Source organism: Suillus paluster, assembly GCF_016628075.1.
Source record: "Suillus paluster strain FC165 chromosome Unknown EDB91scaffold_164, whole genome shotgun sequence".
NCBI lineage: Eukaryota > Fungi > Basidiomycota > Agaricomycetes > Boletales > Suillaceae > Suillus > Suillus paluster.
Genome location: NW_024537724.1, coordinates 44,618 through 58,853, shown reverse-complemented (window position 1 = coordinate 58,853; position 14,236 = coordinate 44,618). Strand labels below are relative to the sequence as shown.

The following is a 14,236-nucleotide window of genomic DNA, read 5'->3' as shown; positions in this document are numbered from 1 at the left end:
AATCGAATAGCTTTTTGGGGAAGGTACTTCTTCTCTAGAGCAATCCACGCCACGTGCGGATCATCTATATCGCGGAGGTGGACGAAGTCCTGCGCATCAATTGCCGTGGACAGAGCGCTGAGAGCGAGGAGTCGGCGTTGCTTGTAGACTCGTACTCGCTCGTTGTGTTTCTCTGCGCGAATAATGTTTTGATCCACGTCCGTGAGTGTGGCTGGAGGTGATGGTTCCGTCTCGTCGCCGTTGATATATGGCCATAGTCCAATGCCGCCGGACCACATCTTAAAGCCAGTGACCCATTGAGAGTAGTTGGATCCGTCGAGGGTGAGCTTCTCATGCGGATATCGTTCAGTTTTGGGAAGGGAGTCAGGAGACGACATGGTAGTGTCAGAGCCGAGTGGTTATCGGCGAGAGAATGAGAGATTTCGAGGAGAAGATGTCGCTACCCTTTAGTCAGGGCTCATAACCTGTTAAAGAGCGAGAACTAAGGTAGCGTGAGTCTCAGTCAATGGTAGAAAGACTCTATTCGTGTAAACTAACCTAAGGTAGCGTGAGTCTGTAGGACCGCTAGTAAGTATCATGTATAGTATAATATGAATGGTATGCGCACCTCAGTCAATGGTAGAAAGACTGAGGTGCGAGTATAGCGTCTAGCCATCCTTAAATAGAAAAGAGAAAATGGTCAGTAACTAGGGTGGATGACGTCCAGTGACACTGGCAGCTAAGGTACATAGAACTGGAACAGTTAGATATATTTATCTGGAACCGGCTCGGTGCTCTGACGGATCACCTCTCAACAGAGCAGACTCCAGAGCAAGATGCTGGGCGCCGAAATTCACAACATCTATCTTCTTCTGCGGAACAATTGCGAGTTTTGAACCTTGCATGCACCACAGAAGCAGGAATGACTGTCTTCCTTCAGTTTATTCGACTTCGTCAGCTTGAAATATTTATGCGGATCGGTCGATTTGGCATTTTTCGATCAAGCCGGAACCTTGTCGCTGTCCAATGCCGACACCAAGGTCCAAAACGTCATTCGGGTCCGTATATATACGTCAAGCTTTTCAGTGAAGCGATCTGCTCATCTCTTCCCGTTCCCCATCCCCGCCTTCGACCACATCTCAACATCTGATATAGCTATCCTCAACACAAAGCAAATAAAATGGGCTGCTTCTCCAAAGTGTCCCAAATTTTCTACGATGTTGGGATCATATCTTGGGATGTCCTCCTCACGCTCCTCAACCTCGTGAGGAGTCAGCGCCGCATCGGTCATGTCACCCCCGAGGGTCATCCAGGCTATGGAGGGCACTGGCCTGAGTTTAGATTTCCCCAGGAGACTGACTCTCGCTGCGCGTGCCCCGCACTCAATGCGATGGCCAACCACGGTGAGTTCTACAAATCTCGGTGTTTGATGGTGGCGGTATAGCGTGACGACATTAAAACGTACTAGGCATCATCTCGCGTACCGGCCGTGGGATCTCATTTATCGAACTTAATCACCATCTCCGGGCAACCTACAACTTCAGCCCTACCTTCTGCTCATTTGTGCCGCACTTTGCTGCTCGCATGCTTAAGCGAAGCTACAGCAAGGATACCTTTAATTTGGAAGAAATTGACCTGCACAATGGCATTGAACACGACGCATCTCTCTTACGTGAGTGATTCAGTAATCTTGTCCAGTTTCTGTATGCCGAGTAATTTGTTTTCAGGCCTTGACACTGCTTTTGAACCCGACCAATCGAAGAAGCACGTACCTTTCATCAAGGAGCTGCTTGCGGCAGCTACTGGCAAGGACAAGAACGGCGACGACGTAATTACCCCCAAGGATTTCTCCAAGATGCTTGGCAAGCGTCGGGCAGTGGCGCGTGCAGTAAACAAGGAGTTCTCGCTGAGCCTTTTCCACAAGATCTTTGGTAGCACGAAGTATGTAATTGCATCATCCGTTTCCAAGCGCACCCTGAACGTTCTGTCAGTGCTTCGACCCTAGTGACGGCCTTTGGGGGTCGCGTGGATGACCTGCATAGCTTTCTTCTTGATGAACGGATCCCAGAGGGTTGGGAGTCGCGCGTCCGCCAACCTTACGGAATGACCATGATGAACCTCAACAGGACTATACTGAGAATTGAATTTGGTGTGCACGAGAAGGACTGGGCGGAAGCAGCACGGGAGGCTGCAGAAGGCCACAGTGCTTAACAATACACCCTGAAGCGGCACTCGTGACGCGTCTGGAGTCATTTATCCATCACACGCACCCAGATGTCTGCTCTCACTTGGTGATCACGGCACCTACTTACTGCTGACGACGAGTACAATTCGCTCATTGTCTCTTGAATGTACATTAATCCTCTTCGTTGTTTCACTCCTCTTTAATAACAGAAATTATGCACTATTTCGACACCGATCGAAGACCGGTACGGCTGCCCTTCAACCCCCAGAAAGATCACTGTACGTCCAGGCCTCCACGTACTACTGTATAACTTCGCGGCGTTTCAGGTGTGACCATGTCGCCCATCTATGTCGCGAACGTCAGGAGGATTACCTTACTCTTGGCGTCCTCACTACTTTAAATACGATGCAGGAAACCCAACATGGACCTAGCGTCTTTGAAGAAGTTCGAGGACATGAATAAAATACACGGACACATGTATATAGCTGACTTTGTACTGGGGCTTATTCAGACAAGCAAGGGTGATAAGCACTGGCCATTAGTGCGAAGATACTGAGGCGCCGGCCCATAGATGCAATCTATATTATCCAATAAACCATCAAGACTATCAATATCAACATAGTCCTAGGGCGGCAAAGGAGCGCCACCAGTGGCTGTAAGAGGAAGGGGATTGAAGCTGTCGAAGGCACTAGTACTTATTGGCATTGTCGAAGAATGAGAATGACTTATTTGGCCATCTACGCCAAATCTACGCTAGTAATAGCTCAGGCGCAATAATATTTACCTTGATGGCTCAACTGGAAGCGAAAGATAACCCGCAAGAAAAATATGAAACCGTAAGAAAAACTAGGAGGGCCCCAGTAAGGCCCCAGTAGCAGAAACTACAGAATGATGATGACATATGCCTATTTGGCCATCAAGAACACTACGAGGAAAGAAAGTAGAAAGAAGGGGAACGCCAAGTACAACAGACTGCGCACATGGGGAAGCGCTTCTCGTGTAAATTATTGCAATTTACAAATATAATGAAACTCACCTAAAAAGAAAAAAGTTTCAAACGAGTGTGGCTGAGTAGTACTCTAAGTAGTACCCGACGCGCGTTACACAACAACATTCAACTGAGTATATGCGCGACTATGAGTCAACTCGGGTCCGACGATGATACTCGCGACGACGCTAGAGTCCATGGCAATGGTTTCAATGAAAATGGTATGTTTTTATCGCAGTACTGAACAGTGAACACCAGGGACCTTATGTTGTCATTATAGAACCTTTGGAGAGCGCATATAACAATGGCAAGGGTATCGCAGTCTCCGTGACATTTACCCCACTTCTACCACCTCCAGCAACTGGAGAAAAACGCCGCAAGAATGCTAAATCACCACCCATAAACCGTGCCTTCTTCATCCACGAAGATTCAACCCTCCGCGACCTTCTCGATACAACATTCGAACACTATGACGTCTCCGAGAAAATGATGTACGGTATTGGGAATCGATCAGGTCTTCTCTCGGCTACCAACTTCACGATCACGTACACAATCCTTCGCACGAACTATAAGAATATTGTTCTCGCAAACCTCAGTGATTTCGACACAATCATGGAGGAAGTCAAAGAACACCGGTCACCAGCCTTCAAATTGACTATCATCGAGACCAAGGTATGTATTTTGGGTGTTTGTATGTGATTTGCAGTAAGCTAAATACATGGTAGTATGATGATGGCGAAGAAGCTGAAGAAGATGAAGAAGCTGAAGCCGAACCTGCGGGTAAGAGGGTGAGATATATGTGTTTCGATTGTCTTCTTGTCACTCATGTTGCAAAGGCTGCAACAGGTCCAACTGACGAGGAGATAGAGCAAAACGAGGCAATTGCAAATCTGACTCGTCAGTATACCTGCGAAGACCGAGCATGTGGTTTCCGTATCTGCTGGCCAGCTCCACCAGACGCCAAACACGTCAACCTGACACCATTACATCTCAACACGTGGGCTGCTGCGATGGTCTGCGTGATGTTCTGAAGTATGTAATCTGCATGTGTCACTAACAGGGTTATTACACAATAGGTTGGTCCGAACAAGCAGCCAGGTGTCGACTTAGACAATCCGCCAAACACGAAGATTTTCGATGTTACATACGCAGACCCGACTGATATTGCTACTCTCTCACGTCGACGTCTCAATACAGTTACCCAAACCCAATCCTCCGCACCAAGTATTGTCATCAACAATGACTTCAAGGATATTGTGGGCCTCCTGCATGGCAAACGTGGACCCGATCACGCTGCCAACATCCCACAGCCTGCTGCTCTTCGTCCGAAGTTGAGTTTGATTGATTTTTGTGAACGCTTCAACCTATCGCTATGGCTACGTGAGAAGTTGGACAACATTGACGTGACAGGCCCACACTGTCTTCGGTTCCTTCAGAATGCTGACTTGCTTGGTGCTGGACTGTCTCTTGGTGAGCTTGCAGATATTCGCGATGCTGAGGAACGGTGGATGCTTGATGCTTAGTTTGTATGGCTCCGAGCTTTCAAAGTGTATTTTTCGGCTGCAGTATTCACAGACACCCATTCATAATATTATGCTACTGTATTGTAACAATGCTATGGTCAAGCAAGATAACCCGAGTGACGAAAGAAGCCCCAAGTCATCTCGGGTGTTATGACAGAACATGCAGTGTACAGCTCATAGTAAGGAGCCTTAGGCCCATAGAACCCTAACCCTTGGCGACGGAGATGTGACTTGATTGCGGAGAATGCTTGCTCAATAGGATTGAGATCCGGGGAATATGGTGGTAAGTATTCAATGCGGCACCCTGACAAAATAGTGAGACAACTCCGTATCACAAGCTTTATTATACTGACCATAAGCATGAACAAGCTCTTCGATTTCCTCCGCATGGTGAATACGAGCATTGTCCATAACCAACACACTCCGTGGCCCTGGAAATGGAGTCGTGATAGGAAGCTAATAATAACAGGTTACTGATACATCACAACGACACTGACAGTTTGAAAACGAACCACATCATTTTGCAAAAAATCGATGAAAGTCTTGCGATTGAATGATCCTTCAACAACTTTTGCAGCAATGATGCCCTCATTGAGAGCCAATCCTGCTACCATTGAAAACCGACGTTTCCGAACAAATGGTTGATGCTGCTCAGCACGTGCACCTTGCGGAGCACGTCCCCAGCGACGCGAGTATGTACGGTCATCTTTTGAAACTTCATCCAAACAGAGTAATGAAGCTGGCGAGTATTGCGAGACACGACGAACGAAGTCTGCGCGACATAGAGAGTCACGTTCAGCTGCAATCTTCTCAATGTGCTTGAGATTGATGCCAGCACGCTCAAAAGATCGGTGAATGGTGGATAGTGATGTCTGTAGAAACCGGCCATCCTGAAGTCTCAGCTGGTATTCATCGAGGAATAGGGTGGGGTTATGGCGAGCAAGCCGAATGAGGAACTGGATATCATGCTGGGTGAAAGTACGAGGCCTGCCCCTGCCAATTGCCTGAATTTTGGCTACACTGCCAGTGGCTCGTTTACGACGTTGTGTGCGGTAGATGGTTGACTTTGAGATCTGTGTGATGGAGAGGATTTCTTTGGTTGCATATCCTTTGTTCGCCATTCGCAATGCAGCATCTTTGAGGTCGTCGCTGATCCGTCTATTGCCCATCGTGGAGAAGAGTAATGTGTGACTCACGAGATGCTGGCTGAGGCTGTACGCTGCTGTATGCCACACGCAACAGGTGACCAATTCCGAAAATATATATTTTTACACATTCGAAGAGTGTCATTGTTTATGAAAATCGCAATAAATGAAGGAAGTGGGTACTGCCCTCGAAACACGGCGCTTAAAATACATGTACGTACCCACCCCAGATAGCACCCCACATCACTTCAGGAATCGTTTCTTCGTCCTTCGACAAGACGCTTAACGTCAACTTGACGCAAAAATGTGCAATGTCAGTGACTTGATATTTATCGCACACCCCTTGGTGAGGAGACCCGCCATTTGTGGATCATCATACAAGTTCATAATCATAATCTTCAAGTCTTCTTCTGCGGAACAGATTACGAGAATTATAGACGCTCACCATAAATACCTCGGAGACGCTTCTACTGAACTTTGATATAGAAGAAATGACCGTTTCCCTTCAATTTAACCGGCCTAGACTGTTACTATCTTATCATGGGACTCTCTGGAGGAAATTATGAGCTTGTAGCTCGGCAAATACGTGTGGATTCGTGGTACAGAATAATTTGATCAAGGTGACACCCCCTCGTTGTTGGTCTAATGATACTAATGGTTGTTCGGATTTCCTATATATAAGTAAGCTTCTTAGCAAGAAGCCTATCTGTTCACCTCTTCCCATCCCCAATTTCACCTTCCACTACGTCTGAACGCCAGATATACCAACCCTTGACGCAACGAGTAAAATGGGCTTGTTTTCCGGCGTGTCGCAGCTTTTCTTTAATATTGGGATCATGTCTTGGGATGTCCTCCTCACGCTCCTCAACCTCGTGAGGAAGAAGCGCCGCATCGGGCATGTGACCCCTAAAGGTCACCCTGGCTATGGAGGGCATTGGCCTGAGTTTAGGCCTCCCCAGGAGACTGACTCCCGCTGCTCATGCCCCGCACTCAATGCAATGGCCAACCATGGTGAGCGATTCTGAAAATCGATATTCGGTGCTTGATGGTGGCGGCTTGGCGTGACGATATTAAAACATAGGCATCATCTCGCGCACCGGCCGTGGGATCTCATTTGTCGAGCTTAACCACCATCTCCGGGCAACCTACAACTTCAGCCCTACCTTCTGCTCATTTGTGCCGCACTTTGCTGCTCGCATGCTTAAGAAAAGCTACAGCAACGATACATTCGATTTGGAAGAAATTGACCTGCACAATGGCATTGAACATGACGCATCTCTCATACGTGAGTGATTTAGTAATCTTGTCCAGTTTCTGTATGCCAACTAATTTTGTTTTCAGGCCTTGACGCTGCTTTTGAACCCGACCAATCGAAGAAGCACTTACCTTTCATCGAGGAAGTGCTTACGGCAGCTACCGGCAAGGACAAGAACGGCAATGATGTCATTACCCCCAAAGATCTCTGCAAGATGCTCAGCAAGCGTCGGGCAGTGGCGCGTGTAGTAAACAAGGAATTCTCCCTTAGCCTTTTCCACAAGATCTTTGGTAGCACAAAGTATGTAATTTCACTATCCGTTTTCAAGCACACCCTGAACGTTCTGTCAGTGCCTCGACCCTAGTGACGATCTTTGGAGGTCGTGTGGATGACCTGCGCAGTTTTCTTCTTGACGAACGGATCCCAGAGGGTTGGGAGTCGCGCGTCCGCCAACCTTACGGGATGACCCTGATGAACTTCAACAAGACTATACTAGGTGTTGAATTTGGTGTATGCGAGAACGATTGGATGGAAATAGCCCGGGAGGGTACAGAACGCCATGCCAGTGGCACTACTCCTGATTAAGATTACACCTCAGCCACTGGGATACTCGTGGCGTGGGGAATTCATATGAAGTCATCATCCTTCATTTTTGCTCTCACTTCATGCCTACCACACCTATGTACTAGTACTACTGACGATGATTACAATTTGTTCAAGTTCATTGACTTTGAATCTCTGGCCATTGCATACATGCTTTTGATGGTTTCACTCCTCTTTGATAACGGGCATTATACATTACATTGAAACTGATCGAAGATCAGCAGCACTGCACCCCCCCTTCTCATTTTGAGGCGTCGCTGCATCAAGCATGGTCGGGCCTGCCATACTTGTGACACACATGTTATCCCAAAACGGGAAAGCGTCCAAGACACCGAATAGCATACACGTCCTCAGCTACGAGTCACAACCCTGTTACTTAAGTGTTGAATCACTGGTGGACCACGCTTCCTACACTCCTCATGATTAGTTTCGGTAACGGTATCGTCAAATGAACCATGTAGTACCAGGTACTGCCGTTAATATCGACGCCACCGTTGTCTCTCAAGCACTCTGTCGACTCTACTCAAATTCTACTCCCAGCAACTTTGAAGATTCAAGAAGTTCGAGGACACAAATAACATTATAATTATTCGTATATCGACCTTGTACTTGATGTTATTCAGCCTAATTTCCACTACCAGCCACGAGCACGAAGGATACTGCATCTACTTATTTGACTAGAACACCTGAGGCGCCAGCCCATAATACGATTCAGATCAGGCAACGAACCATCAAGATCAACATGCTCATAGGGTGGCAGAGGAGGGCCAACAGTGGCTGCAGGTCCCAGGAGCAAGGAGATCAATTGAAGAAATCGAAGGCACTAGTATTGGTGTCGTCGAACGAATTCAAGCGACCATGCAAAAACAAATGCGGATCGCAGCCGCGCTACTCGGAGGGTCAGCTGCATCAACTTGAATATCACATTAATATCCGAAGAACCTTCCATCCTTGGAAGAGATGCGCGACGTACGCGTCAAGTTACGTCAAAATGTGAGTACTTGCTTAATGTCAGTGTCTCGATATTTATCGCACCATGCACCTCTTGGTAAGGAGGCCTGGCGTTTTCGTATCGTCTAGACCTGCGCAGGTACTTCGGGGTTCCTCAAAGAATTCTTCATACGTGTGTCGTATTGTTTAAGCCGTCCTCGCGGTTGGACAAGCAGGGAATCAATCTTCTTCGGCGGAACAGATATTACAAATTCTAGACGTTCACCTTGGATACCTCGGAGCAGCTTCTATTGAAGTCGGGCATAGAAGAAACAACTGTCTTCCCTCAATTTGTCCACGATCTGGCTAACCGTGCCTATGTACATAGACTGTTGTCGCTATTAATCCTTCATCCGCCAAGGTTTTCTTCCCGTCCCAAACCTCACCTTTGACCACATCTGAGCACCAGATATACTTATCCTTGATACAACAGAAGTAAAATGGGCTTATTTTCCGACGTGTCCCACCTTTTCTTTGATATTGGGATCATGTCTTGGGATGTCCTCCTCACACTCCTCAACCTCGTGAGGAGGAAGCGTCGCATCTGCCATGTCACCCCTGAGGGCCATCCAGGTTATGGAGGGCGCTGGCCTGAGTTTAGGCCTCCCCAGGAGACTGACTCCCGCTGCTCATGCCCCGCACTCAACGCAATGGCCAACCACGGTGAGTGATCCTGCAAATCGACATTTGGTGCTTGATGGTAGCGGTGTGGCGTGACGACATTGAAACGTAGGCATCATCTCGCGCACCGGCCGTGGGATCTCATTTGTCGAGCTTAACCACCATATCCGGGCAACCTACAACTTCAGTCCTACCTTCTGCTCATTTGCGCCGCACTTTGCTGCTCGCATGCTTAAGAAAAGCTACAGCAACGATACCTTCGATTTGGAAGAAATTGACCTGCACAATGGTATCGAACACGACGCATCTCTCTTACGTGAGTGATTCAGATCTTGTCCAGTTCTTGTATGCCAAATAATTTATTTTCAGGCCTTGACACCGCTTTTGAACCTAACCAATCGAAGAAACACATGCCTTTCATCGAAGAGCTACTTGCGGCAGCTACTGGCAAGGACAAGGACGGTAATGATGTCCTCACCACCAATGATTTCTCCAGGATGCTTGGCAAGCGTTGCGCAGTGGCACGTGCCGTAAACAAGGAGTTCTCCCTTAGCCTTTTCCACAAGATCTTTGGTAGCGCAAAGTATGTAATTTCATCATCCGTTTTCACACATTCTGAATGTTCTGTCAGTGCCTCGACCCTAGTGACGGTTTTTGGAGGTCGTGTGGATGACTTGCGCAGTTTTCTTCTTGACGAACGGATCCCAGAGGGTTGGGAGTCGCGTGTCCGCCAACCTTACGGAATGACGCTGATGAACTTCAACAAGACTACACTGGGAGTTGAATTTGGTGTGTGCGAGAAGGATTGGGCGGAAGCAGCACAGGAGGCTGCAGAAGGCCAGGGTTCCTAAAAAAAATGCACCCCGAAGCGGCTACCCACTTTACGACCACAACATCTAGTACGTACTATGCATGGTACTACTGACGGCGATTACAATTTGTTCGTTGCCTTTTGAAATTCTTGATTTGTACATTGAATACATGCTCTTGGTCGTTTCACTCTTCTTATAATAGAAATCATGCATTACATTGAAACTGATCACTCTCAGATATCACTGCACGGCCAGGCCTGCCGCATACACCTAAGTCCAAATTGGGAAGGCGTTCAAGAATGAAATTTGAAACACTGACACATGTAAGTACTAGTAGTACAGATCCACTGTATTGTGATACAGCATGCCGTGTATCTGTAGGGTGCACTGTGCGCTGCAGTGGTACTGTATGGATTTTGCCGTAGTTCGATCCAAGTCTTGAACGGGCCTACTACCAAAGTCCAGTATACTACTTCCTGGCTACTTATTCTTGTTATATAAGTAGTCCGATGGTTGGTCCGACACGACAGAAGGACCTTACTAACTGAGCGCCATGAAGTACACTCTGGCTCATTGCGAACGGAAATGACATTATCGACTGTCACTAAGTAGTACTGAGAGACAAGACGAATGTACCAGGTGAGCCTTGCGTCATTCAGGGGTATAGTAAGGCATGCACTTGCTACACGTTATTGTCCCTTTCATTATCCTGTAGACTTTTGAGACAGTGAAACACTGTATGAATACCTTCTCGAACAGCATCCACGTCTTCAGCCACGACCCTGCTAATGACCGGCGAACTCTTGTCAGGGTGCCACCGCAAGATCGAACTGCGTATCCGACTCTTCCTCGTGACCGTGTTTGCCCGGACAGAAAGGGACTCGAACAGAAACTCTGAAATCGCAGGTGGCGTGAAAGTATCGGTATTTTGGCAGGACGGCGCTGTCCGAAGCGGCCATGGGATATCTGCGAATGAAAGAGCCTTATCTGACGCTCCCAGCGCCTTCCATCGCTCTTCGTAGTCCCTCCATCTAGCTATTTTTTGTTTTTCTTCTTCTTGCAGCTTGAGCTCTGCGCGTATGCGTTCCGTACGGGCTTTATCGCGACGCCCGTGTGCATCGCGCAGAACTCCGCCGCCTCGAACCCACTCTATTTCGCTCTTCTCTATGAGCTCCTGCTCCTTGTGAAGTCGATTGGTAAGCTCTTCATTGTCGCGCGGCTCCTTGCTCGGCGTCTCGTCCCGTTTTCCAGGTGCACTGTCGTCAACGAATTCCTCTCTGATATCGGGAGAGGGGGGAATGAGTGTGGGGAATGGTCTTGATGTGCTCGAAGGAGGAAACGCGAAGTACCCTTTGGTGCTCATGTAGGCACTCCAAAATGAAGATGAATAACAAGCCTGACAAGCTCGAACGTGTCTAACAGATGATTACGTTATCCTAGAAACGGCCCTTTAGCCAATCAAACTCGATGATCTTCTATTTTCTTACTATGCAAGTAAGTGGTATGAATGATGACTACAGTGCTATTACACAGAAACCCACTACACCTCAGTAGAATGCGCTTTCTTCTCCTTCTGCGCCTCCCGAGCCAGTCTTCCTTTACCCCGTGCATGTTTCACGTCCTTCCAATCATCTCTGGCGGTATAGAGCACTAACATAGCCTCATCGTATGCCTCTTCAAACTTCGTGATCTCTTGGGCAAAAACAGCCGGTGCTTCGCTCTGATCAGCGTGACCTGAGAGAATTATTCTCACCCCAGTGAGCAGGGCGTCAAGAACTGCCACGTTATGTGCGACGAGGAGTGTGTGCGCAGACATCTCGTGGGTGTGTAACAGGTGGTGGAGGTAGGCTCGGGTGAAAGGAGGTAAGGATTGTCCCCGGCCCACACCGCCGTCTGAATGCGCTTGGTGTGACTGGACGTCAGCTTTGCTATGGTGGATAGGAGAAGTAGGAGCAACTGGAGAGCATGCAATGCAGGGGCAGACAGGAGATGTAGACGAAGGTGTAGCATTGTGACCAGCGAGGAAGGCGTCTGTCAAACCGGTGAAATCGTGAGTGTATTTTGTATCGTACAGGTTGTGACCAATGTCGCGTTTGCAATGACCGGAACTGCCACCGTGTCCGCTGGGGACCGGAAAAATAAAATCGAGAGCCACCCCAATATCAGCTGCTTTGATGACCCATCCTGCATCAAACACGTCGACTCCAATATCTCTGATCAAACGTAGCATTTCATGCGGGGATCGAACACCAGTGACAAGGCGTGGCTTTGCGATAGGTAGTGGTGCTAATGATGCACGAAGTAGCTCATCCAAGGCCGGGGTCAGGGAGAGGAAGGAAAGAGGTTCGATCGTGCTGGACGAGAGTGATGTGGGTGTACCAGCTGTGTCGGGTGTTGTCATTTCCGCCAGTGATTCCGAGTTCTGTAGAATCAAAGGGGTTTCCGGAATTTCAATCCCTCTGCACCTATCGTTGTGGGCCAAAAGGGGAGCTGGTTTCGTATGAAGAGCGGCTAAGTCAAAGGCATATCCAGCTACTCCTTCATCTAGACATCGCAATGGTTTAACGGAGTCCGCTTCCAACCCGTAAAGAGTCTCCGTGAGGCTGTGCGAAAAGGACTTCCTTGCGGAGGTCGAGGCACCGCCAGCCATGTGTACAAAGACATTCAAAGGATGGGTAGGAGTTGACACCGAAGGTGAGTCATCTATCGTGTTTCCAACAGGACGCAATAGATCTGCAAGCCAAGCCCCACTACGCTCGATGCTTTTAGTTATGCGTTTTTGTGAGTGCGGGGCTGCAGTAAACGGCGTGTCACTGAGAGCAAATGCAATATCAGGCTGCATTGTCAGAACGAACGATCGCCAGTCTGCGAGGGTGACCTACAACAAAGATGAAAAAGTTTTGATAGTGGAAACTCTACCTTTGTAAAAGGATATTCACCTTCCTTACGCCACGCATGCATAACGCTGAGACATGCGCATTTCCATTTGGAGGCATCTCTCGGGCATCTAAAGGATCACGAAGCGAAAGTGAAACTATATGTTTCGAGCTGTCGAATCCCAAAAAATTATGCAGTGGCTGTGGTCCCGCTTGATAAGTAGGCACTGGAGGTGTGTGCTCGAGGCTTGAAGTTGCGGTTCCGATATGTTATTCACCGTGGAGAGATTGCAGGGTGAAATGAGAACTCACAAGGACTCAAAAGGTACGTTGATCCAGCTAATTCCATTCGCTGAACGAACATGGTCTCTCGAGAAATGTGGAACTGCACCACGGGATGTCCCCACGAGGAAATTAGGTGTTGGGATGTCGATGATATGGTTGGATGGACTATCGGACGGTCGTGTCAAGCACAACCTACCGACGCGTGGTCCAAACTGTGTCCCCTCATCCAGAGTAAATGTGAGTTTTGGAAAGCATACGCCGACGCCTTGGGCTCCTGGTGTTTGAACCATGATAAAAGCGAACTGAGGTCAAGATAGATGAAGAGGAAAACAATGGATATCTTGTATCGGAGCAGCCTGAGCCTTGACTCGGAGACGCTCACCGTTCAAAGTTCAAACGTTTCATTAATTTGAATTTTGTATTGTAGCTTGATCCGAGAGAAGAGATAAACGTTAACCAGTGCTTATCGAAAATCGGAGTCCAATCGGAGCTTTTAAATAACGCTTTCCCACCCCGCGATGCCTGATTTAGAAACTCTTGTGGAAGGACCGGACGTTCTCGATGAGAACACAACATTCAGATGTCATTTGAGCTACTATTTGTATGTACATCATAAGTAGCTGACTGTAAAAGATCTACAGAGGCCATGCTGATAAATATGTATAAGAACCATGCAACTTCCGAGTCCACAAAAGAGAAATTTGATGTCGAGTATGCAAGCCCGAATGCAATGCCAAAGAATCGCTGGATGCTTTAGAATGAGACCACTATTGAGACCAGCTGCGTGATTGAAAATGGGAAAATGATAACGAATGCAGTGCTTGATGATAGTATGCTCGATGAAAATGCTCGATGCCTAATATAAAATCAGGATGCCAGATGCTAAGGCAAGCGTAAAAAGCTTGCTGACAGCTGCGAGGACATGTGTCAATCAAAGATAGCCGGAAAGTGAAACGGCGCACATGTCAAATGAA

The 14,236-nt window shown here is 47.9% G+C and overlaps 5 protein-coding genes across 5 annotated transcripts; 3 read left to right on the top strand and 2 right to left on the bottom strand.

Annotated features, from left to right (window-relative positions):
* Nucleotides 1-1,249: 1,249 nt before the first annotated feature.
* EDB91DRAFT_1174442 (Chloroperoxidase) lies at nucleotides 1,250-2,685 on the top strand (the record flags this gene model as incomplete). Its single annotated transcript, XM_041320336.1, has 4 exons — nucleotides 1,250-1,382; nucleotides 1,448-1,651; nucleotides 1,707-1,920; nucleotides 1,971-2,685. Coding segments are annotated over 4 exons (771 nt in total), but the record flags the coding sequence as incomplete, so codon positions are not given.
* A 3,753-nt stretch (nucleotides 2,686-6,438) lies between these two features.
* Nucleotides 6,439-7,793, top strand: EDB91DRAFT_203516 (heme-thiolate peroxidase aromatic peroxygenase). Its single transcript, XM_041326420.1, has 4 exons — nucleotides 6,439-6,831; nucleotides 6,902-7,105; nucleotides 7,162-7,375; nucleotides 7,426-7,793. The coding sequence occupies exons 1-4, from the start codon at nucleotides 6,609-6,611 to the stop codon at nucleotides 7,658-7,660; spliced, it is 876 nt and encodes a 291-aa protein (XP_041169740.1). The 5' UTR covers nucleotides 6,439-6,608; the 3' UTR covers nucleotides 7,661-7,793.
* A 1,099-nt stretch (nucleotides 7,794-8,892) lies between these two features.
* EDB91DRAFT_203512 (Chloroperoxidase) lies at nucleotides 8,893-10,163 on the top strand. Its single transcript, XM_041326419.1, has 4 exons — nucleotides 8,893-9,331; nucleotides 9,402-9,605; nucleotides 9,659-9,872; nucleotides 9,921-10,163. The coding sequence occupies exons 1-4, from the start codon at nucleotides 9,109-9,111 to the stop codon at nucleotides 10,138-10,140; spliced, it is 861 nt and encodes a 286-aa protein (XP_041169739.1). The 5' UTR covers nucleotides 8,893-9,108; the 3' UTR covers nucleotides 10,141-10,163.
* A 270-nt stretch (nucleotides 10,164-10,433) lies between these two features.
* Nucleotides 10,434-11,531, bottom strand: EDB91DRAFT_203486 (uncharacterized protein). The gene is made up of 2 exons (XM_041326418.1): nucleotides 10,781-11,531; nucleotides 10,434-10,715 (listed from the first exon to the last, which is right to left on the bottom strand). The coding sequence occupies exon 1, from the start codon at nucleotides 11,462-11,464 to the stop codon at nucleotides 10,784-10,786; it is 681 nt and encodes a 226-aa protein (XP_041169738.1). The 5' UTR covers nucleotides 11,465-11,531; the 3' UTR covers nucleotides 10,434-10,715; nucleotides 10,781-10,783.
* Nucleotide 11,532: 1 nt separating this feature from the next.
* Nucleotides 11,533-13,690, bottom strand: EDB91DRAFT_203475 (uncharacterized protein). Its single transcript, XM_041326417.1, has 3 exons — nucleotides 13,290-13,690; nucleotides 13,041-13,224; nucleotides 11,533-12,979 (listed from the first exon to the last, which is right to left on the bottom strand). The coding sequence occupies exons 1-3, from the start codon at nucleotides 13,550-13,552 to the stop codon at nucleotides 11,642-11,644; spliced, it is 1,785 nt and encodes a 594-aa protein (XP_041169737.1). The 5' UTR covers nucleotides 13,553-13,690; the 3' UTR covers nucleotides 11,533-11,641.
* Between the last annotated feature and the right edge of the window lie 546 nt (nucleotides 13,691-14,236).